At 42.3% G+C, this 24268-nt stretch overlaps 1 protein-coding gene across 3 annotated transcripts in view; it reads right to left on the reverse strand.

Annotated features, from left to right (window-relative positions):
- The window catches only part of CDK17 (cyclin dependent kinase 17), an 84886-nt gene that overhangs the window by 36060 nt on the left and 24558 nt on the right, over positions 1-24268 (reverse strand). For all 3 annotated transcript variants that reach the window (XM_065423876.1, XM_065423875.1, XM_065423874.1), the window contains one exon: positions 12734-12867. In XM_065423876.1, coding sequence (XP_065279948.1) covers positions 12734-12867 — 134 coding nt within the window. The remainder of the gene's footprint in view (positions 1-12733; positions 12868-24268) is intronic.

Genomic DNA, 24268 nt, shown 5'->3' on the forward strand with positions numbered 1-24268 from the left:
TTTTTAAGTCCAATTATGTGCATCTTAACCACCCAATATCAACTATGCTTTTATAGAATCATAGAATATCAGGGTTGGAAGGGACCTCAGGAGATCATCTAGTCCAACCCCCTGCTCAAAACAGGACCAATCCCCAACTAAATCATCCTAGCCAGGGCTTTTGTCAAGCCTGACCTTAAAAACCTCTAGAACCATAGAATCTCAGGGTTGGAAGGGACCTCAGGAGGTCATCTAGTCCAACCCCCTGCTCAAAGCAGGGCCGGCTCCAGGCACCAGCTTAACAAGCAGGTGCTTGGGGCGGCCAAGGGAGAGGGGCAGCACCTGCGGCAATTCGGGGGCAGCAGGTCCCTCACTCCTTCTAGGAGCGAAGGACCTGCCGCTGAACTGCCGCCGCCGATCGCGGCTTTTTTTTTTTTTTTTTTCCCAATTGCCGCCGCCGATCGCGGCTTTTTTTTTTTTTTTTTTTTTTTGCTTGGGGCAGCAGAAATGCTGGAGCCAGCCCTGGCTCAAAGCAGGACCAATCCCCAGACAGATTTTTACCCCAGTTCCCTAAATGGCCCCCTCAAGGATTGAACTCAGAACCCTGGGTTTAGCAGGCCAATGCTCAAACCACTGAGCTATCCCACTAAGGAAGGAGATTCCACCACCTCCCTAGGTAACTCATTTCAGTGCTTCACCACCTTCCTAGTGAAAAAGTTTTTCCTAATATCCAACCTAGACCTCCCCCACTGCAACTTGAGACCATTACTCCTTGTTCTGTCATCTGGTATCACTGAGAACAGTCTAGATCCATCCTCTTTGGAACCTCCTTTCAGGTAGTTGAAAGCAGCTATCAAAGCAGGGCCGGCTCCAGGCACCAGCTTAACAAGCAGGTGCTTGGGGCGGCCAAGGGAGAGGGACAGCACCTGCGGCAATTCGGGGGCAGCAGGTCCCTCACTCCTTCTAGGAGCGAAGGACCTGCCGCTGAACTGCCGCCGCCGATCGCGGCTTTTTTTTTTTTTTTTCCCAATTGCCGCCGCCGATCGCGGCTTTTTTTTTTTTTTTTTGCTTGGGGCAGCAGAAATGCTGGAGCCAGCCCTGGCTCAAAGCAGGACCAATCCCCAGACAGATTTTTACCCCAGTTCCCTAAATGGCCCCCTCAAGGATTGAACTCAGAACCCTGGGTTTAGCAGGCCAATGCTCAAACCACTGAGCTATCCCACTAAGGAAGGAGATTCCACCACCTCCCTAGGTAACTCATTTCAGTGCTTCACCACCTTCCTAGTGAAAAAGTTTTTCCTAATATCCAACCTAAACCTCCCCCACTGCAACTTGAGACCATTACTCCTTGTTCTGTCATCTGGTATCACTGAGAACAGTCTAGATCCATCCTCTTTGGAACCTCCTTTCAGGTAGTTGAAAGCAGCTATCAAATCCCCCCTCATTTCTTCTCTTCTGCAGACTAAATAATCCCAGTTCCCTCAGCCTCTCCTCGTAAGTCATGTGCTCCAGACCCCTAATCATTTTTGTTGCCCTCCGCTGAACTCTTTCCAATTTTTCCACACCCTTCTTGTAGTGTGGGGCCCAACACTGGACACAGTACTCCAGATGAGGCTTCACCAATGCCAAATAGAGGGGAATGATCACGTCCCTCGATCTGCTGGCAATGCTCCTACTTATACAGCCCAAAATGCCGCTAGCCTTCTTGGCAACAAGGGCACACTGTTGACTCATATCCAGCTTCTCATCCACTGTAACCCCTAGGTCCTTTTCTGCAGAACTGCTACCTAGCCACTCGGTCCCTAGTCTATAGCAGTGCATGGGATTCTTCCGTCCTAAATTCAGGACACTGCACTTGTCCTTGTTGAACCTCATCAGATTTCTTTTGGACTAATCTTCTAATTTGTCTAGATCCCTCTGTATCCTATCCCTACCCTCCAGCATATCTACCACTCCTCCCAGTTTAGTGTCATCTGCAAATTTGCTGAGGGTGCAATCCACACCATCCTCCAGATCATTAACAAAGATATTGAACAAAACCGGCCCCAGGACCGACCCTTGGGGCACTCCACTTGATACCGGCTGTCAGCTAGACATGGAGCCATTGATCACTACCCATTGAACCTGATGATCTAGCCAGCTTTCTATCCACCTTACAGTCCATTCATCCAGTCCATACTTCTTTCACTTGCTGGCAAGAATACTGTGGGAGACTGTATCAAAAGCTTTGCTAAAGTCAAGAAATAACACATCCACTGCTTTCCCCTCATCCACAGAGCCAGTTATCTCATCATAGAAGGCAATTAGGTTAGTCAGGCATGACTTGCCCTTGGGGAATCCATGCTGACTGTTCCTGATCACTTTCCTCTCCTCTAAGTGCTTCAAAATTGATTCCTTGAGGACCTGCTCCATGATTTTTCCAGGGACTGGGGTGAGGTTGACTGGCCTGTAGTTCCCTGGATCCTCCTCCTTCCCTTTTTTAAAGATGGGCACTACATTAGCCTTTTTCCAGTCATCTGGGACCTCCCCCAATCGCATGAGTTTTCAAAGATAACAGCCAATGGCTCTGCAATCACATCCGTCAACTCCTTTAGCACCCTTGGATGCAGTGCATCTGGCCCCATGGACTTGTGCTCATCCAGCTTTTCTAAATAGTCCTGAACCACTTCTCTCTCCACAGAGGGCTGGTCACCTCCTCCCCATACTGTGCTGCCCAGTGCAGTAGTCTGGGAGTTGACCTTGTTCATGAAGACAGAGGCAAAAAAAAAGCATTGAGTACATTCGCTTTTTCCACATCCTCTGTCACTAGTTTGCCTCCCCCATTCAGTAAGGGGCCCACACTTTCCCTGACCACCTTCTTGTTCCTAACATACCTGTAGAAACCCTTCTTGTTACTCTTAACATCTCTTGCTAGCTGCAACTCCAAGTGCGATTTGGCCTTCCTGATTTCACTCCTGCATGCCTGAGCAATATTTTTATACTCCTCCCTGGTCATTTGTCCAATCTTCCACTTCTTGTAAGCTTCTTTTTTGTGTTTAAGATCAGCAAGGATTTCACTGTTTCATATTCATTCTGCGGGGAAGAGAGATTCTTTCATTTCTTTTTAATTCACAGATTTGGATTAATACAGGGGTTCTCAAACTGGGGGTGAGGAGCCCTCAGGGGGTCACAAGGTTATTACATGGGGGGTCGCGAGCTGTCAACTTCCACCCCAAATCCCGCTTTGCCTCCAGCATTTATAAGGTGTTCAATATATAAAAAAGTATTTTTAATTTATAAGGGGGGGGTCGCACTCAGAAGCTTGCTATGTGAAAGGGGTCACCAGAAAAAAGGTTGAGAGCCACTGGATTAATAGATATATGCTACACTGTGTAACAAACTGGTATTATGATGACTGGAACTGCTTACATCAATCATAGTAATTCAGAAGCTGCATTCCACAAGTACAAGCTCCCTCAATTAATTCAATGATCTAGCCTTTAATCAGAGAAAAAGTTATATAGTACACTATATAAAAATACCAGAACTCTGATCAAATGTAGGCAATAAAGCTCAATTACAAGTGTCAGTTTAAGGTTAAAAAATCCATAATTACATTAAACCTTTGCTATAAATTGTGCCCAGAGTAGTTTTTGATGGATGCTGTGGACTGGTTTTTATTATTTTGTTGTTTAGTAAGTTCATGGAGCTCAGACTCCATGCAAATGAACGCAAAGAAAAGAAAATGAAAAAATATGTAGTTCTGTTTCTCTGACTAAATTATATTGCAGGATTCTCTCAAATTCAGGTATTAGCTCCTTATCACGAATCAGGCTGAACTTCCCAAGTTCTTAAAGTTTTTGACTCTAGGAGGGCAGTCGTAGCAGGGTAAAAAACAATCCAGGCATGATGTGCCATCCCTTGCTGTGTTTAAGCGCTTGACTCTGAATATTCTAATCAGTTCCTGTGATTGTGTGGGAGGCAAAGTTCCCAAAAAGAAAAGACAATGCAAGATGATCAGCATAAGATAAAAACATGCTTCAGAGAAAAGATAAAAACAAGATTTTAGAGAAATAAAACAACACAAAAAAGGCAAGGTCCAAACACTGAAGGGAGGTGGGTGGGTAAGTGAGAATCCTGAAAGAATTCTCACTCTCGGTGAACAAGAAGCTCAACAGATGTCCCAAAAGAAAAATTAGAGTAAACTGAAACAAGAAGCAATAACAAGGCCAATTCCAACAGTGTGAAGTTTTTATGTATAGATATAAATATCTCTCTTTATCTCTGTCTATATATGCCTTTATAATGTTAATGTTTATTAGTCCAATATTAAACACAGAGCTCTTCTTTGAGTTCTGTGTAAGCTCTCTCATGAACAGAAGTTGGTCCAATAAAAGATATAACCTCACCCACTTTGTCCTTCTAGTATACTGGAACCAACATGGCTACAACACTGCATACAATATCAAACACAACATTCAAGATGGCAAAAACAGAAGGAAAATCTTTTGCAAAAATTGGCCAACTGAAAACATGGAACTTCTCAAAATAGAAGAAAATTTCTGGGGATGGGAGAGTCTGGCCTCAGTGATCTTCTGAGTTCTGGAGCACCAAGTCTACAATAGTATCCCCTCCTGCAGGATGCATCCAAATATTAATTTTGTATGTTGTGTAGATAGATAATCATGAAGCTTCTTTACAGACATTTGTGTTTGAAAGGGAAGACTGAGGTTGCAACTTTGTCCTGAATCAAATGAGCCTTACATATAGCTTCCTTGTCTCGGGCCAGTCAGGTCACAGCAAAGTGACAGGCTTTTAAGACATCCCATTTAGGCAATGATCCTTATAGTAATGATTTTGCCTACAGTGTTGGCATCAAAACAAACAAACAAACAAAAACTGGTGATCTTCCTACGGGTTCTAATCATCAAACAGAAACACAAGGACCTTTTGGCATTGAGTATATGGATAAGGACCTCTCTGTGATGGAAATGTAGGTGTGACAAATGTTGAAAGGATGACAGACTCTTTAAATTGGATTTCCAACATCATCTTGGAGAGGAATCTTGGATGAGATTACACTTACCCTTGCAAAAATCTAGTAAAAGATGGGTCACTAGGGCCAGGAGTCACTTTGCATGCTGAAGTCATTGCCACCAGCAAAAAGATGTTTCATCTAAGGAACTTAAGCTCATAAGCCAAATAGTTTAAAAGGAGTTTCCATCAACTTTGTCAGGGCCACATTAATATCTTATGACACAGGGAGCTTTTAAATTAAGGGTTTCAAAAGTATCAAGTCCCCCTTGAACCTGATGGCAGAAGGCTGCATAAATATTGGTCTACCTTCAACTAGCTCATGAAAGGCTGAAGAAGCTGCCAAATATAGCTAGTGCTTACATTAGACTCAGCCAGGTGAAACAAGTAGATCAGCAGATTCTGAGAATCAAGTAAAGGGGTCTCAAAGTAGGCTTGATTACACTACACTGCAAAGTTTTTCCATTTGGAATCACAGAGTCTTCTGGTAGATGGCTTTTGAGAGCCACCTGTTCAAATATACCATACCTATAGATTTTCTATCCTGTTGGGAGCAGACTCAGAATTTGGAACAGATTGATGTGCCCTGGTCTTAAGAGACAATACGAAGCTAAATTCTATCTAATGGAATAGACTTTAGTAGTCAGCAATACATTGAAAGTCATATCTGTCTAGTCCAGTATGGGGCTAACAGGTTCATTAAACATATGCTCCTAGTGAGCACTGCAAGTACCTCTGCTACATGGAGGGAATAGCAGGAAAGCATACAGAAGTTTCCTTCCCCTTGCCAATAAGGTATGTTTTAGTGCCGTGAGCAAAAGACCAATAGCATTATTTTCATATGTGGCAGAGAAATCCACCTGTGCTGTCTCCCACTGGAAAAAGGTCTGACCCATCAGTTCTCAGACTCAGAGAATTCTCGTGAGGCTCTATTAAGGATTAATTCTGTCTGTCAGTGATTGTATTCTCTTTCCCTGCCAGATACATGATAACTTGGAATGCCTTGTGAGACAAAGTCCATTCCGACACCTGCAGGATATCCCAACACAGGAGGCAGAGCACAGTGCTTTCCTGCTTATTTATGCAAACCACCGAGCCCTGCATTTCATTTTGAACCATATTAACTTTTGGGATACCAGGTCTCTGAAGGACTGCCATCATCTTCAAAACATTTGTATGTTAGCATATGGCAGTCAGAGGCTTAGGGATACCCACAGCATGGGGTTGCATCTCTGACCATCTTGGCTAATAGCCACTGATGGACCTAACCTCTATGAGTCTATTTCTTTTTTGAATCCAGTTATACGTCTGGCCTTCACAACATCAACTGACAATGAGTTCCACAGGTTGACTGCATTGTGTGAAGAAGTATTTTCTTTTTGGTTTGTTTTACACCTGCTGCGTATTAATTTCATTGGGTGACCCCTAGTTCTTGTGTTATGTCACTTTCTCCATACCATTCATGATTTTACAGACCTCTATCGTATATCCCCTAGTCATCTCTTTTCCAAGCTGAATTATCCCAGTCTTAACCTTTCCCCATATGGAAGCTGTTCCATATGCCTAATCATTTTTGTTGCCCTTCTCTGTACCTTTTCCAATTCTAATATATCTTTTTTGAGTTGGGGCGACCAGAACTGGACACAGTAGTCAAGCTGTCGGCATACCCTGGATTTATATAGTGGCATTATGATATTTACTGACTTACTATCAATTCCCTTTCCTAATGGCTCCTAAGATTCTGTTAGCTTCTTTGATTGCTGCTGCATACTGAGCTGATGTTTTCAGAGAACTATCCACAATGACTCCAAGATCTCTTTCTTGAGTGGTAACAGCTAATTTAGACCCCCATCATTTTGTATGTACAGATGGGATTATGTTTTTCACTGTGAATTACTTAATCAGCGTTGAATTTCATCTGCCATTTTGTTGTCCAGTCATCCAGTTTTGTGAGATTCCTTTGTAACTCTCTGCGGTCAGCTTTGGACTTAACTATCTTGAGTAATTTTGTACCACCTGCAAACTTTGTCACTTCCCTGTTTATCTCTTTTTCTAGCTCATTTATGAATATGCTGAACTGCACTGGTCCCAGTATAGATCCTGTGGGGACCCCGAAAACTGACCATTTACGTCTATCCTTTGTTTCCTGTCTTTTAACCAGTTACCGATCCATAAGAGGACCTCCCCTCTTATCCCATGACTGTTTACTTAGCTTAAGAGCCTTTGGTGAAGGACCTTGTCAAAGGCTTTCTGAAAGTCAAAGTTCACTATATCCACTGGAACACACTTGTCCACTTATCTCCTCAAAACATTTTAATAGATTGGTAAGGCATGTTGATTCTTCCCCAACAAATTGTGTTCACCTATGTGTCTGATAATTCTGTTCTTTACTATCGTTTCAACCTATTTGCCTGGTACTGAAGTTAGGATTACAAGCCTGTAACTACTATGATAGCCTCTGGAGCCTTTGTTAAAAAAGGCATTACATTAGTTATCCTCCAGTCATCTGATACAGAGGCTGATTTAAGCAATAGGTTACATACCACAGTTAGTAGTTCTGCAATTTCCTATTTGAATTCCTTCAGAACCCTTGGCTGAATACCATCTGGTCATGGTGACCTATTACTGTTTAATTTATAAATTTGTTCCAAACCATCTTCTGTTGACACCTCAAACTGAGACAGTTTCTCAGATGTAACTAAAAAGAATGGCTCAGGAGTGGGACTCTCCCTCACACCCTCTGCAGTGAAGACTGATCCAAAGAATTCTTGCAGGTTCTCTGCAATAGTCTTATCTTCCCTGAGTGCTCCTTTAGCACCTCAATTGTTCAGTGGCTCCACTGATTGTTTGACAGGTTTCCTGATTCTGATGTACTTTTAAAAAATATTGCTGTTAATTGTGTGTCTTTTGGTAGTTGCTCTTCAAATTCTTTTTTTGGCCTGCCTAATTATATTTTTACATTTGACTTGCCAGGGTTCATGCTCCTTTTTATCTTCCTCAGTAGAACCTGACTTCCAATTTTTAAAGGATGCCTTCTTGTTTCTAACCAACTCACTTACTCTATTGTTAAGCCATAGTAGCATTTTTTTGGTCCTCTATTTTTTTATATTTGGGGTATACATTTAATTTGAGCCTCTGTTATGGTGTTTTTTAAAAGTTTCCATGCAGCTTACAGGCATTTCATCTGAATGCGTCATCCTTAATTGAAGAATGTCCTTCGACTGCCACAGGACCAAAAATGCCTAAGGTCATCTATTATCTGGATGCAATATGGTAACCCCTTTGTTGCTTGCTTTCAAGGGAATCACAGAAATGTATGGATGAAAGGGACCTTGAGAGGTCATCTAGTCCACCCCGCTGAGGCAGGACCAAGTAAACCTATACCATCCCCTGACAGATGTTTATCTAACCTGTTTTTAAAAACCTCCAGTGATGGGGATTCTACAACCTCCCTTGGTAACCTATTAGCACATGACCTGTCCCTTTTAGAGGCAGGAGACATATTAATTTTGAGGGTGGCCACTGTGAACTTTTATTTGACCAGATTCTGGTCTCTCAGATCTAAGATAGTAATATAATAATATGCATTCCTTTCCTTCACATTTCTCTCTTTACTTTATATTGCTTTATCATTTTCACCAAAGAGTTGTCATATATTTTTTTCCAAGTTTAGAGATAAACATATCTGCTTTGAGGTGCTAAATAAAATAAAGTATTCTACATGGATTTGCAGGTTATATTTGCACTGTATATTCTGCCCTTTTGTATCTTTCTAGGCAGATCTTTGCATATGGAAATCAATAAAAATAAAAGTCAACCTTGCACATCTGAACTCAGTGTTTCAACCACCCTGGGCAAGAGAATCTGCCTGCCCCTCTTATCCTCCCAATGGGTCAAAAGCTTATTGATGGTTTTAGTTTTAATTAAATTAAATTAGACCAACAATTTTATCACCTGACCCCAAGCTGTGATGACTCAACCCAAGATCAATGACTATTCTAATATGAAGGGGGAGTTGTGAATTTTTGTTACTGAATTTTAATTGCTGTCATATTCACAGCATATTTATACTGATCCTATTATGATTACAGGAAAACTTATTGTATTCAGTTAATTATCTCTTTCAGTGGTGGGGTGGTCCGCTTGCTTAACAGTACAGCCAATGCAATCTCCAGCAATCCGCAACATTAAATTTGTTAACATATATTTTATGCAAACATTTATAATCGGAACTGGAAAACATCTCAAATGTTAGCTATGTTCACTATTAATATGCACTAAGTATTGGACTGCACATGCATAGAATATATCTTTTGTTTTCATGATGGATTGCTAATTTGCATATAAATATATAGTGCAACTACAAAACACTAGAGGAAATTCACAGTAAACATGCATAGAATATATCTTTTGTTTTCATGATGGATTGCTAATTTGCATATAAATATATAGTGCAACTACAAAACACTAGAGGAAATTCACAGTTAAGTCTGAAAAACAAGAGCTGACATTCTAGCCTTAACAAAAAATAAAAGGGCCAGCCTGCCTGACAGTCCAGATTCTCAGCCTTAAATGATCAGATACTTTAAGAAACTAGAACTGCTTTTGTCTATTTGATACACAGAAACAAACAAGGTTATATTTATGAAAGACTATGTACCATATTACAACTGCACAGTGTATCAACCGCACAAAATAGAAAGGTGTGCTCAGTTTGAGAATACCAACCTCAAATTTCATTAGAAAGAGCAGAGGGGAGAGAAATATCAGCTTATATTTTATTAAATATATTCCTGTAAACAATAGTGTGACCATATGAATATAATTTGCAATAGATCTCAATTATGCTGAATGTCTCCGATAGACTAGAACAAACAGACTATCAAATATGCATAAAATTTAATTTGCTATTACCTACAGGCATAGTAAAGAGACGCAGGTCAACCTACATGAATATAACTGCTAATACAGACTGAGAGCTTCTCTTCCCTTTCTCCTGGCACTGAATCAAATTAATACTACCGATTTTAGTAAACTCCATAAGTCAAATCCTGTTCAGCTTATGGACATGAAGGAGCCCTTCGCTGGAAATGCTCACACAAGTAAGGCAAGCAAGATTTGGTATTGTAATTACAAATCTTTATTACAAGCCTGTCAGAGTCATATAGCAACAACAACAAAACCAAACAAAAAAATGCACCACTGGAATTTTTAACAGAAAGTTTCCCTGCATGGGAGTGTTTATTTCAATTTGTACCACAGTTGTTATAGCAGCCCAAAGGGTTCCCCTTCTGCTAGGCACTGCATAAACATGGAGTAAAAAAACTTCCCCTCTTCCAAACACTTCTTAACAAGTACACTTAAAACATAAGTTTCTGACATTAACTCACAAAAATCAAGGAAATTCAGAGCTAAAATCATTGTTAAAATTCAGCAGCTGTTCTTTAGCAGATAGTTACAAAAGGTCACTCTAAAAAACTTATCTTTAAAAACCACCATGTCATTACTGTAACATTTTAGGAGGAAAGCCTGGTTCACAGGATGCATAGAAACAGTTGCCTGAACTATGCTGACCTCTCTGATTGTGCCAGTCAACAAAGAAATAAACCACATCATGTTGATTTCAGCTGCATTAGAAACAAGTATTTGGAATTGGGAGAAAAATAAGGAAACAAATGCTTGTCAGATGGAACTGACAATCTGAAAGGAAAAAATATTTTCAAAGCTTCTAAGACAGTATAATATTACAGTTGTTGTACAAGCTAAAAGCTATTACAGGGCTGTTTATTTGGTTAAAAGGTTTGCGGGGGAGGGGGAGAGGAGGTAAAACGCAAAAAGAAGGTTGTGAAAACTCAGCAGAAGTGCAGCTCTACATATGGGAAATTCCTATTTAAAAATATTTTGGAGAAAACAGGAAATAAAAGAATGAACAATAGTATTAATAAACCTTAAACAAAATCTCTCCCTCCTCCAGATTTCCCCAGCATGTCATGTCTTTTACATGAGTGCGGTTGTAGCTGTGTCAGTCCCAGGATATGAGAGAGACAAGGTGGGTGAGGCATTATCTTTTATTGGACTGACTTCTGTTGGTGAGAGAGACCAACTTGCAAGCTTACATAGAACTCTTCTTCAGGTCTGGGAAACAGTCAGCAAGCTTGTCTCTCTGACCAACAGAAATTGGTCCAATAAAAGATATTACCTCACCCACCTTGTCTCTCTAATGTCTTCTACATGTAAATTCTTATACTACTGTTTTTATTTTGTGTTCTGCTTAACTCAAAGCACAATGGATCTGATCCAAAGCCCTCTGAGGATTTGTCCACACTACAGTGGCATAGCTGCACCAATGTAGCGCTTCAGTGTGGACACTACCTATGTCAACAGGAGGGGTTCACTAGTCAGCACAGATAATCCACCTCCCCCAGAGGTGTTACCTAGGTCGACAGAAGAATTCTTCCACCACCCTAGTGCTGTTTACACTGGGAGTCAGATTGGTTAAACTACGCTGTTCAAGGAGGGGTTCACACCTATGAGCGACGTACTTAAGCCAACTTAATTTTTTAGTACAGACCAGGCCTAAATTAATTGTTTCACTTCAATGGGCTTTGGGTCGGGCCTAATCTTGGCTCATAAAGTTACAACACTAACAACAAATACATTAAGGATTTTTAAGACAAAATAACTCCCTCCATGGAGGGTGTGTGATGATTAATGAACTAATCAGTGCAATTGAAGAATAATACGAACACAACAAAATGCCTTGCAGTACTTATTTTTGACACACAAACTCAGTGATAGATAATCCAAAAATATTTTCCAAACTCCTGCATTTTATATAATGCTTCAAAAAAATTATGGGGATTTAAAACCCCAAGAATAGATTTTTATAATGAAACCAATCAAAGAACTTTACATATTCCAGCTAAAATGGTATTATTATAATCAAAGCTGTTACACTTATTACAAAAAAAAAAGTGAAAAGTTCTGTTTATCTTTTGCCTGGGGAAAGGGCAACAAAGCAAGTGCAAGGGTGGTTAGTATTCATAATGAGTCTCATAAATAAAGGAAATTATGTGCACAGTTATTCATAAAGTACTTTTTCCTCCTTTTGTTTACTGTCCTGTAAGGTTCCGTACACTAAAAACAGGAAGAATGAAAAAGGCTGACGCAGTCAGGAACATCCCTATTGTGTTTACTTTCTGAAGTTTCACATGGATTAGAAAGCAGCATTATATGAAAGAGCCTGAATAGTGATATATGAAGTAGTCTACTTGAACATATAAAGAGAATGTCTCAGAATCTAATGGTCACATTTTCTTCATTTGTTTCCCAACACCTCAATTCCTTCTAGAATGCCTGTACTTATTGCAAAGCCTCTCATGTGATTTCCCAGCACTTTAAAGACCAATCCTATACTAAATGTCTAGCATTTCGTATCTAAGAGAGTGTGCTAATGGATTCTCTGTTTTTTTTAAAAAAAATCAAATGCTTTTTAAAAAACAGTATTTAATTTTTTGTACTGAACAGATTATAAACATTGTCAGGGATATCTACTCAAGTTCCAAGACTGACAAACAGGAAGAAAAATTAATGTCATGACTACTGTTATCATAAAACCTCATATGCTGAAAACAAACATCTGCTTTAAAGTGAACTGGCAGGAAAACAAGCAGTTATATAAAGCAATTTAAACAATTCCCATGGCTCTAATTTACTGGGTCCTTATGGGAAAACTGATTACCTCCATAGAGATCCGTCTGTGTATCCGGTTCCTGAGGCAAACACCTGTAGGAGATTGGACTTCATCAGATGATGTTCCAGAAGCTTGGTCACTTTCACCATCTGATCCCATTTTCAGATTTTCATGTACTATATCTAAATGAAAGAAAGTCAATCATTATTCTTCTAAACAAATCTCATATATGGAGAAGCATTGTAACCTTTATTATGTACTGCTTCCTGTCAGATCTAGAGGCTCACTGTCACAATACTATTCTTGCTATTCTCTTTTTATGGCTCAGAAATAGCATAAAAAGATAAAGTCTTAAAAATACTTTCCCAATAAACCATGCATACATACATAAATGTGTATTAATTTTCCATTATTATTCTAATTTAAGCTATGGTAGCACCCACCATGTGCTATCCATGTTCCAAACACAAAGACAGACATAGTTCCAGTCCCACCCCATAACCCTTGAGTCCTCAAATTCTTGAGCTTGTTTCACTTCTCTTTTTTGTGCTATCCTTGGAACAGGAAAATTCCATTTTCTAGGGAAATCCTGAGAGTTCAGAGAAAAATCGGAGACCTCATTAGTTAGAAAATGTGATGCCTAAGGCAAAAATATTCAAATTTGTGTGCCTAACATTAGGCATGTAAATCCATATTTAAAGAGAGAGGAAAAACACAAAAACGGGTGGCCTCATTTTCAGAAGTGCCAAGCATGGGAACTTCAGGTGCTCAGAACCTCTGAAAAGATCAGGCCAGTTCTGTTCAGGTGCCTAAATACAGATTTAGGATGAATAAATGGATTTTGCAGAGAACTTGATGTAATTACGTATTTCTTGGGGGGTGGGGAGGGAGGAATTGAAATTGATTCACTTAGGGAAGATTTATGTAATGGGCTGCCTATTTTAATGATGTGTGCAATTTTTATGTAAACTGCATAAAATATTTGTCTCTCAAGCCCCTACAGAAAAATCACTAAAAAAATAGACATGAGCCAATGGCTATATCTCCCAGGCCAAAAATGCTCAGCTCCAGCAGGGAAATGGGGCAAAGAACTAAGAAGTTCAAGATGCCTTTACTGACAGAGAGAAGAGGGAGGGATAAGGGAGGCAGGAGAGCAGCAGCTTCCTTCTGAAGGCCAACAGGACACTGAACCTGGAAAAGGATCCAGTAGCCCACCACTGCCTCCCAAGATCTATAGTAAAAATGCCTGTGCCCAAATGAATCCTAGGGAACAAACAATCCAATAAAGGATGTGTCTCAAAAGATAGAGAGGTAGCCTCTTTGAATCTAGGAACAAAACACACAAAAAGATAACCTGAGAACAGATTTTCCCCAGAGTACAAAAGAGAATTGGAGGGCCCCCAGAAATTGTTTAATTTTAGAGGTAAAATTCTGCTATCTCAAAAAGCCAGGCAAACCCTGTTCAATCTCACCCCAAAATATTTGAAGATATTGTTAATCTTCATTCTAAATTATTACAACAATATAGAAGACAAAGGATGGGAGAATGCTCCATCTATCAGTGTGCTGGAAAGTTGGCCTTTCTCTGGGAGAAGTAAAGGTTATCATAAAAGGCGTCCCAGAACATATCCTAGAAAAGAATTTGTGAGTGACTGACCAGAACCTGCCAAGACTGAAGTTTTCAAAAGATCAAATTCTTCTTCAGACCAGGAGACTCTATAGTTCAGTGGTTCTCAACTTTTTTTTTACTGGTGACCCCTTTTACATAGCAAGCCTCTGAGTGTGATGCCCCTTATGAATTAAAAACACTTTTTAATATATTTACCAGTATTATAAATGCTGGAGGCAAAGCAGGATTTGGGGTAGAGGTTGACAGCTCACGACCCTCCATGTAATAACCTCGTGACTCCCTGAGGGGTCCTGACCCCCAGTTTGAGAACCCCTGCTATAGTTCCTTTTTCAGGATAGAAAATTGGTATAAAAAGAGTAGCTGATTCACACACAAAATAGAATGTGGATTTAGGCTTAAAGTGCTTCAGTGAAACACACAGATCACAAAAAACATGATACTGACATGAAGATGAACTGTCTCCTGGGGATGAATTTAGCAATGATATGGAAGTGCATGAATAAGTTGGATTCTAACAAAATCCAAGCTACTATGGTATGTTCACAGTATTTCACCTTCATGATTTGGACTGGATGAAAGTAAAGGAGCTGCTCTTCTTCCATAACGAGGCAGCATGCAGGAAACGGTTGACAAATATTTACCTCAGGTTCAAAATCTAGAGGCACCTTGTTGTGAGCTAAAGATATTTCAAGACTTTCAGAAATGGATGCCTAAACGTTAGAATCTTAATTACATAATCAGGCAACTAAATCAGCAGCTAGATTTTCCAAGGAGGTGAGCAAGCATCTCAGTCCATGTTAATCCCCTTTCATGAGTCTGTGAAGGTTTGTCTACACTGCAATTAAAAACCTGAGGCTGGCCTGTGCCAGCTGACTCGGCCTTGTGGAGCTCAGTTTAAGGGTTTGTTTAATTATGGTGTAGGCGTTTGGGCTTGAGCTGGATCCCAGGCTCCATGACTCTGCAAGGTGGGAGGGCCCCAGAGCTCTGGCTGCCCAAGCCCAATCTACACTGCAATTAAACAGCCCCTTATCCCGAGTGCCTTAGCCAGAGTCAGCTGGCATGGGCCAGCCACAGTGGCCTAACTGCAGTATAGACATATCCGTAGAATATATATCACTAGAGCCCTGCATGGATACAAAATCTGAATCCACAACCGATCCGCAAAAATGGTCTGTGGATGTAAAGCGGTTATCAATGGATTTGTAGGGCTCTATATATCACTCCTTCTGGTGAGTTGGTAGCTTTTTTGTTTAAAACAGTCCATAATGAGTTATGTGAAAAATTATTGCTTGTGGATGTGAAGGCATTATTGAAAATATTATCTGCAGTATAACTGTTGGTCTCAGAACTTTCATAATTATCAATAGATTCCAAGGCCAGAAGGGACCACTATGATCATCTAGACTGACCTCCTGAATAACACAGGACATAGAACTTCCCCAAAATAATTCCTAGAGCAGATCTTTCAGAAAAACATCCAATCTTGATTTAAAAATGATGAAGAATCCACCACAACCCTTGATAAGTTGTTCCAGTGGTTAATTACTCTAACTGTTAAAATTTTACACCTTATTTCCAGTCTAAATTTGTCTAGCTTTAACTTCCACTGGATCGTGTTATACCTTTCTCTGCTAGACTGAAGAGCCCATTGTTAAATATTCGTTACCCACATAGGTACTTCTAGACTGTAATCAAGCCACCCCTTAAATATCTCTTTGTTAAGCTAAATAGACTGAGCTCCTTGAGTTTTTCAGTGTAAGGCATGTTTTCTAACCCTTTAATCATTCTTGTGGCTCTTCTCTGAACCCACTCTAATTTATCAACATCCTTCTTGAATTATGGACACCGGAAATGGACACAATATTCCAGCAGCAGTTGCGCCAGTGCCAAATACAGAGTTGAGACAGCCTCTCTACTCCTACTCCTGTTTATACATCCAAGGATTGCATTAGCCCTTTTAGCCACAGCATCACACTGGGAGCTCATGTTCAGCAGATTATTAACCATGATCCCAAATCTCTTTCAGAGTCACTGCTTCCCTGGATAGAGTCCCCCATTGTATAAGTTTAACCTACTACATTCTTTGATCGTAGATGTATATATTTACATTCATCCATGTTAAAAGGCACATTGTTTGCTTGTGCCTAGGTTAGCAAGTGATCCAGATCGCTCTGTATCCATAACCTGCTCTTTTCAAACCACTCCACCAAATTTTGTGTTCTCTGCAAACTATCACTTTATTAATGACATGTTTTCTTCCATGTCATTAATAAAAATAGTAGGTGCCTAATGCCTGGTCTACACTGGAGAGGGGGGAACTAAGTCGGTCTAAGTCACACAATTTCAGCTACGAAAATAGCGTAGCTGAAGTCGACGTACTTAGAGCTACTTACCGTGGTGTCTTCACTGCAGTAGGTTGACTGCTGACACTCCCCCGTCGACACCGCCTACACTTCTCGCTCCGGTGGAGTACCGGAATCGACGGGAGAGTGCTCGGCTGTCGATTTATCGCGTCTTCACTAGACACAATAAATCGACCCCCACTGGATCGATCGCTCCGGAGGTAAGTGTAGACATGCCCTAAATATGGACATTTTAGGCTTCTATTTTTGAAAACCTTGGCTTTGTTATATTATGGTATAAAGGTGTACTTTTGTCAATAAAACCCTTAAATGAGGATTTTTTGTGTGTTCAATTAAAAAATTACTGCAATCTTACATTTGAGGTTTTAAAACTAGAAAAGCCAGGAATGTTAATGTTAACCTTAACTATCACTCTGTATGCATGCATTTGACAAGTTTCATAAGGTGATCAAATAACATTGGGCTATATAACCTATTTGGGCTAACCTTTGCTCTGAATAGGTTGGTATGTCCCAAAACCAGCATCTATGGTCTTCAAGACTTCTGTGGTAGAAATGTGATTTTTTTTTTTATCAGATTGGGCTCACTGACATCTGCAGCAACTCTCTATTTAGCTATTCATGTTAATTTTTTGTATATACCCAATTGTAAATAAGCAAATGAAATATTAAAACAGCTAAATTGATAATCAAATCTTGGCATGAAAGACTAGTAATTAGGATACAGGATGGGAATTGAGGAAGTGCAATTAAAAGGAAGGAATACCCTCATTTAATTTGCAAGCAATCCATCCCAGAAGAAATTTGAACTGGGAAAGTTCTAACAACTGAGCTAAATTAGTATCCATTATCAGTCAGTAGTAAGTCATGACACCCTCTTTCAAGCTTCCATTATTACACCCTCCGTCCTGCTGCTGAAAGTCACTGTGACTTCCACATTTGATTCCTTCCAAGATACACTAACCAATCAACTTACCTTTCTATTAGTTGTTTATTTTTTTAAACAATAACAAGGATATGACAAATTGAGTTGGTAACTTGGTAAGAGTGGTGAGCAGTGCTTTCCATTAGTAAAGTTTCAAAACTAATGGATTCCCCTCTCTCTCTGAACTGGAAGGGAAACCTAGTTCATATTAATTAAATTCTACTGTATGGTGAGGAAACTCTCACTCAAACAAAGGATTGACAAACTTGTATATGGACCTACTGGGGTCCCATGCAGATGATCGGTAACTCCTGCATGGTGCTTCTTTTGTGACAGCACTGTGACAATTAAAGGTCATAAAAGTAATTGCTATTCGATTACCATGATGTACAGTACTTCTCTGCTGCTACAGTAATAGGGACAGCACAAGAAAAACATGACACTGCAAAAGTGCAGATAGCAACCAGCCAGAGACTCCAGCTGGTAGAGACAGAAGAAACCAAAGCGTGGACTGCTGCACAGGGGGGAAGGGGTGAAATGGGACTGAGCTAGTGCCACCTATCCCCTCAGCATCCTCTTGGACTCAGAACTGTGGAGGAGATACCACTGCATGCATAGGGGGCACTAGGGGGTGCCTCCCCCTTGTGAACCTAGGAGAAAATTGCAGAATGGAGCCAGCTGGAGACTCCTGCTGCCAGGAGCAGAAGCAGCCACGGTAGGGACCTTTGATTCTTGCGATATTCAAAAAGCTTTCTATGGTTCTAACTGGACTTTCTCTGCCCTGTGCCGATTGCCTGTTTGCTCCAACCTTTCCCCCACCCTCCATCTCTTCACCCCATACCTGCCGCTCTTGCCCCCTTTTCCCTTGACCTATCCCCTTTTCTTTCCATTTAGCTGATGCTTTCCTAACTAACACAGCTCCCCCTCACCAAAAAAATCTCCATACACATATACACCATAGAACTAACAGAGCATTTGATACCTCACATTGTTCACTTTGCTTCTGTTTTATACCCCTTACCCCATCCTTTGTCTATTTAGATTGGTCCCTGACTCAAAGAGCTTACATTTACTATTCTGTGTTTGCATGGTGCCACTACACAATGGGAACCCATCCTTGGTTGGCCCTTAGACACTACCATAATACATAAAAAACGGTTACCTACCTTTTCGTAACTGTTGTTCTTTGAGATGTGTTGCTCGTGTCCATTCCATTCTAGGTCTGCGCGGGCCAACGTGCTCGGTCGTCGGAGATTTTTGCCATAGCAGTATCTGTAGGGTCAACTGTGACGCCCCCTGAGTGCCGCGTTCATGCGTCAGCATATCAGGTGCCGCCGGCCCTACACCCTCTCAGCTCCTTCTTGCCGGCAACTCCACCAGAGGGGCAGGAGGATAGGTAATGGACATGAGCAACACATCTTGAAGAACAACAGTTACGAAAAGGTAGGTAATCGTTTTTTCTTCTTCCAGTGCTTCCTCATGTCGATTCCATTCTGGGTGACTCACAGTCAGTGTCCATGGAGGTGGGCTCAGAGTTCAGGGTCTTGCAGCTTGCAGCACTGCTCTGCCAAAGCCAGCGTCATCTTGAGCTTGCTGAGTAAGCGCATAATGAGACGTGAACGTGTGGACAGACGACCAGGTAGCGGTCCTACAGATCTCTTGGATTGATATCTGTGCCGGGAAGGCTGCTGACAATGCTTGTGCCCTAGTCGAGTGTGCTGTCACGATTGCCGGTGGAGGCACCTTTGCCAGCTCATAGCAGCAGCAGATGCAGGGCATGATCCAGGATGAAATCCTCTGAGCAGACACTGGGCGATATTTCATTCTGTCTGCCACTTCATTAACTTACGGAAGGGGTTTGATCTATCTATGTAGAAGGCCAGTGCCCTCCTGACATCCAGATGTGCTCCTCATCTGACGTATAAGGCTTTGGAAAGAAGACGGGTACGTATATGTCCTGGCCGGTATAAACCTGGGTAACGACCTTGGGCAGAAATGCTGGGTGCAGTCGCAGTGGATCTTATCCTTGTAGAAGACTGTATAGGGCAGTTCTGAAGTAAGTGCCCTGATTTTGGACACCCTGCGAGCCGATGTTATCGCAACCAGGAATGAAACCTTGCAAGAGAGAAGCAGGAGAGAGCAGGAAGCCAGAATTGCTGGGAGGCCCCATGAGCTCGACACCACAAGATTCAGGTCTGATGGAGAGATGGAATCCCGGACACACGGGTAGAGATGCTCCAGACCTTTCAAAAACCAGGCCATCATGTATGGGCAAAGATCTACCTGCCTTGGAATGGAGGGTGGAAAGCCGAGATAGTGGCCAGGTGGACCTTGTTCGATGACAGGGACAAACCTTGGAGTTTGAGGTGCAACAGATAGTCCAGGATCTCCTGCAGCGAGGCCTGCTCGGCCCAGATATGCCGTTCTGAGGTCCAGCACGCAAACCTTTTCCATTTGGCCAGGTAAGTCACTCCGGTGGAGGGTTTTCTGCTACCCAGCAAGACCTGTCAAACACGGGCCGAGCATGCCCGTTCGTCTGCGCTCAGCCATGCAGTAGCCATGCTGTCAAGTGCAGCACCGCCAGATTCGGGTGCAGAAGGCTGTCGTGGTTCTGAGATAGCAGATCCGTCCAGAGGGGCAGCTGCAACGGGATGGCTATTGAAAGGCTCAGCAACATGCAGGGGCTATTAGGATAATCTTTGCCCTGTCCTGCTTGATCTTCACAAGGACCCCGTAAATCAACGGCATTGATGGGAAGGCATACATCAGAGCCTCCGACCACAGGATGAGAAACACGTCTGATAGTGAGCCCCTGTCCATTTTCCGGATCGAACAGAACACGTGGCATTTCCTGTCCTGCCTGGATGTGAAAAGATCCACCTGGGGAGTCCCCCACCACTAGAAGATTATGCTGACCGCCTCTGGATGGAGCGACCACTTGTGGCAAGACGAGATGATCTGCTAAGACATTCCTGGTTTCGGGCAGGTCTGCGGTTACCAGATGAATAGCATGCCACACACAAAAATCCCAAAGGCGGAGAGCTTCTTGGCAAAGGGCTGACGACCTGGCTCCGCCCCGCCTGTTGATGTAATACATCATGGTGATATTGTCCATCAGGATCTGCACCACCTTGCCCTTCAGGTGGGCAAGAAAGCCTGGCAGGCCAGGTGAACCGCTCTAAGCTCCCTGACCTTGATATGGAGGGCCAAACTGTCCTACAGCCAGCGGCCCTGGGGGCTCAGCTTGCCAAGGTGGGCTCCCCAGCCCAGGTCTGAAGATTGGAGACCAGGGTCAGCGATGGGGCCAGGGCGGGAACTCCATCCAACACCGACCCGGGATCCAACCAACAATCCAGGGATGACCGGATGTGATCCGGCATCCTAACTACCCGGTCTAGGTCGTGCCTGTTGGAGATGTAGACCAACACCAGCCATGCTTGCAGAGGCCGGAAATGGAGCCGGCATGACTGACCATGTATGTACATGTGAGCAGGTGGTTCTTCACATGGGAGAACAGGTCCAATATGGCCTGAAAACGCACTTCCGGAAGGCTCTGGCTCACGTGGAGTCTAGAACTGCCCCAATGAAATCTATTTGCTGGCCCAGCATTAAGGTGGATTTTTTTCTCGTTTAATAACAGGCCCAGATCACAAAAGGTGGAATGCACCAGATCGAGGTTCCGCTGCACAAAGGGCAGCGCCATGAATTGAAAATGGCGTCCGCCCACTATGAAATAGAGGAAACACCTGTGACCTTGAAATATGGAAATAAGCGTCCTTCAAGTTGAGGGTGGCATACCAGTCTCCTGGATCCAGGGAAGAGATGATGGAGGCCAGGGAAATCATGCGAAACTTCAACTTTCTTAGAGACTTGTTGAGGCAACGCAGGTCCAGAATGGGTCTTTCAAGATTAGGAAGGAGTGGAAATAGAACCCCTCCCTTTCCTTTCATGTCCCGAGGGACCTCCTCCACTACCCCCAGGTGCAGGAGGTTCTTGACCTTTTGAACAAGGGGTTGCAGAGTATAGCCCTGAGATACTATGTCCAGCACCCAGCAGACTGAGGTGACTGGCGACCAGGCCAAATGGTAGGGATGAAGACAGTCAAGGAAAGAACAAGGTGGATCCAGGGAGTTGACTGGGGCGTTGCTCTTGAGCGCACCTTCCCCCCGTGGGAGAAGTGATTTTTGGGGTGGGCATTGTCTCCTCTACCCTGACCACCAGTGCCATCAACTGTTGCTCCAAGGTGGCGGCAAATGAGCAGTGCCACACACACTCCAATAAGGGTGAAAATGTTTACAAATACGACACTTGTCCTTCACATGCGATTCCCCCCAACACTTGAAGCAGCTGCTGTGGGGGTCACTTACAGGCATAGTCCTGTTAAGCCCTGCGTGGACTGTAAACCCCAGAGACCAGGGCAGACCCACCTGGGGCAAAGTCCCCACTGGGACTCTAACTTCTAACTATGCTTAACAACTACTTAACACTAACTCACTAAGTCAGAAGGGACAAAACCGCTAGCCCATGCTATGCAAGGAAAGGTGCTCCAACTAACCACCGTGGGCGGTAAGAAGGAACTGAGAGGGCGTCGGGCTGGTGATGCCTGATGTAGCGATGCATGAGCACGGCACTCAAGGGGGCGCCACAGCCCACCCTATGGATACCGCTAAGGCAAGGGTGGTCAACCTGAGCCTGAGAAGGAGCCAGAATTTACCAACGTACATTGCCAAAGAGCCACAGTAATACATCAGCAGCCCATCAGCTCCCCCGCCCCCACTCCCAGCACCTCCCGCTCACTGGCAGCCCCGCTAATCAGCGCTTTCCCCTCCCTCCCCACACTTCCTGATCAGCTGTTTCGTGGTGTGCAGGAGACTCTGCGGGGAGGGGAATGAGCGAGGGCGTGGCAGGCTCAGGGGAGGGCACGGGAAGGGGCAGAGCCAGGGGTTGAGCAGTGAGCACTCCCTGGCATATTGGAAAGTTGGTGCCTGTAGCTCCAGCCACAGAGTCGGTGCCTATACAAGGAGCTGCATATTAACTTCTGAAGAGCCGCATGTGGCTCCGGAGCCACATGTTGGCCACCCCTGCGCTAAGGCAAAAATCTCTGACGACCGCGCATGTGGGCATGCACACATCTAGAATGAAATTGACATGAGCAAGCACTCGAAGAATTCCCATAATCCATGCCAATGCAAGATGGCAAAGATGTAGGAGTCTTCACCATTTATAAACCTCATATGATTTGAAAGACAAACATCACATCAAAATGGCCACAAACATTTTAATACATTATGAAGATAAAGTCTATGAGACTATGAATAAAATGACACTTCCTAGTCAGATTTAGGTTCAGAAAAAAATAAGGTTTAATAAAACCTAAGACCAACAGAAAAGCTTCAAAAGGGAACAAGCTGTTTACAAACAAATTATCTTACTACGTCTGCAACCCTAACACTGCAGTCTGAATTCATGTACTCCAAGGGAAAAAAACCCACCAATGTTTCTCCAATAATTTTTATGTGAATGGTATCATTCAAAAGCAAGCAACCTGTGGATGTAGAATTCCAGTACATTTTTTTTTTTTTTAAATCAAGTCAACATTTCCTTAAAGGCTACTGTTTTGTGCTGGACTGTTCCACGGATGATTTTCCTCCTAATGTTATTATCCCACTAGTGGGAAAGAGGAACAAATGAAGAGAAGAAGTGGAAAAAGGGAAGGATAAGGAGAAGTAAAAGATGAAGGGTGCGTGTGCTTGCATGATTCATTTCTGATATCACACTCCCAATGAAGAGGATGTCACTATCCCACTGAACTATGATCATCCAATATGGCAGCAGAAAAGGATGGAAAGACAAAGAAAAGACAAGAAAGAGCAGGCGCAGTTACACTAATCCTGGGACATGCTGCCAGCTAGCATGTAATTAATTTAAACTTTCACTGATTCGTGAAATGGGGGTGGGGGAGTTAATCTCAGAAAGAAAGAAAAAAAACTTCCAAAGAACCCAGGTATGGAGGGACAGAGATAAAAGGAGACAGCAAATTGTAGGAGATAGAAGAGATAACTAAAAATAAGTTACTCGAAGGTCCATGAAGTGCTAATTACAGAATGCAAGATTAACATGTTAACTGATGTATTCGCAGCATCACTTTACATGTAAAGAAGCAATAACTGCTCTGAAAATTGTCTTGCATGTGTTACTTCAAGAAGATAATTATGTAGCTGCTGGTTAGGTCTAAAGAGCTCTTATTTTGGTACCCAGCATCTTCTTCTAGCTCCTACTTGTCATATCCACCATGCTGTAGCTATGAAAATACAGATAAGTTTTACTCCGACACAATGCAAAAAATAATGCCCAGAGTTTAAGATTCTCAGATTTTGAATTCCACTTTAATATAGAAAAGTTAACAGCCACCTCAAAAATAAAGCCAATGACGCACATTCCCCCACAATACTACTAAATACAATACTGCTACAACTTTTCGGCTAGAAAATAGCTGTTCTAAGATAAATGTTCATGAAGTATTTTCTCTTATGCAACTAATGATTTAGTTAAACATTTGTAGTGAAAGTCTGAAGAATAAGGTATTTCCTCACAACTCATGTATAGAGAAAACCTACAATTTTAGAAATAAGTATTCTTTTTTCATAAAAAAGTACAATATCCAAA

The sequence above is a fragment of the Emys orbicularis genome, chromosome 1 (genome assembly GCF_028017835.1).
Source record: "Emys orbicularis isolate rEmyOrb1 chromosome 1, rEmyOrb1.hap1, whole genome shotgun sequence".
Taxonomy (NCBI): Eukaryota; Metazoa; Chordata; order Testudines; family Emydidae; genus Emys; species Emys orbicularis.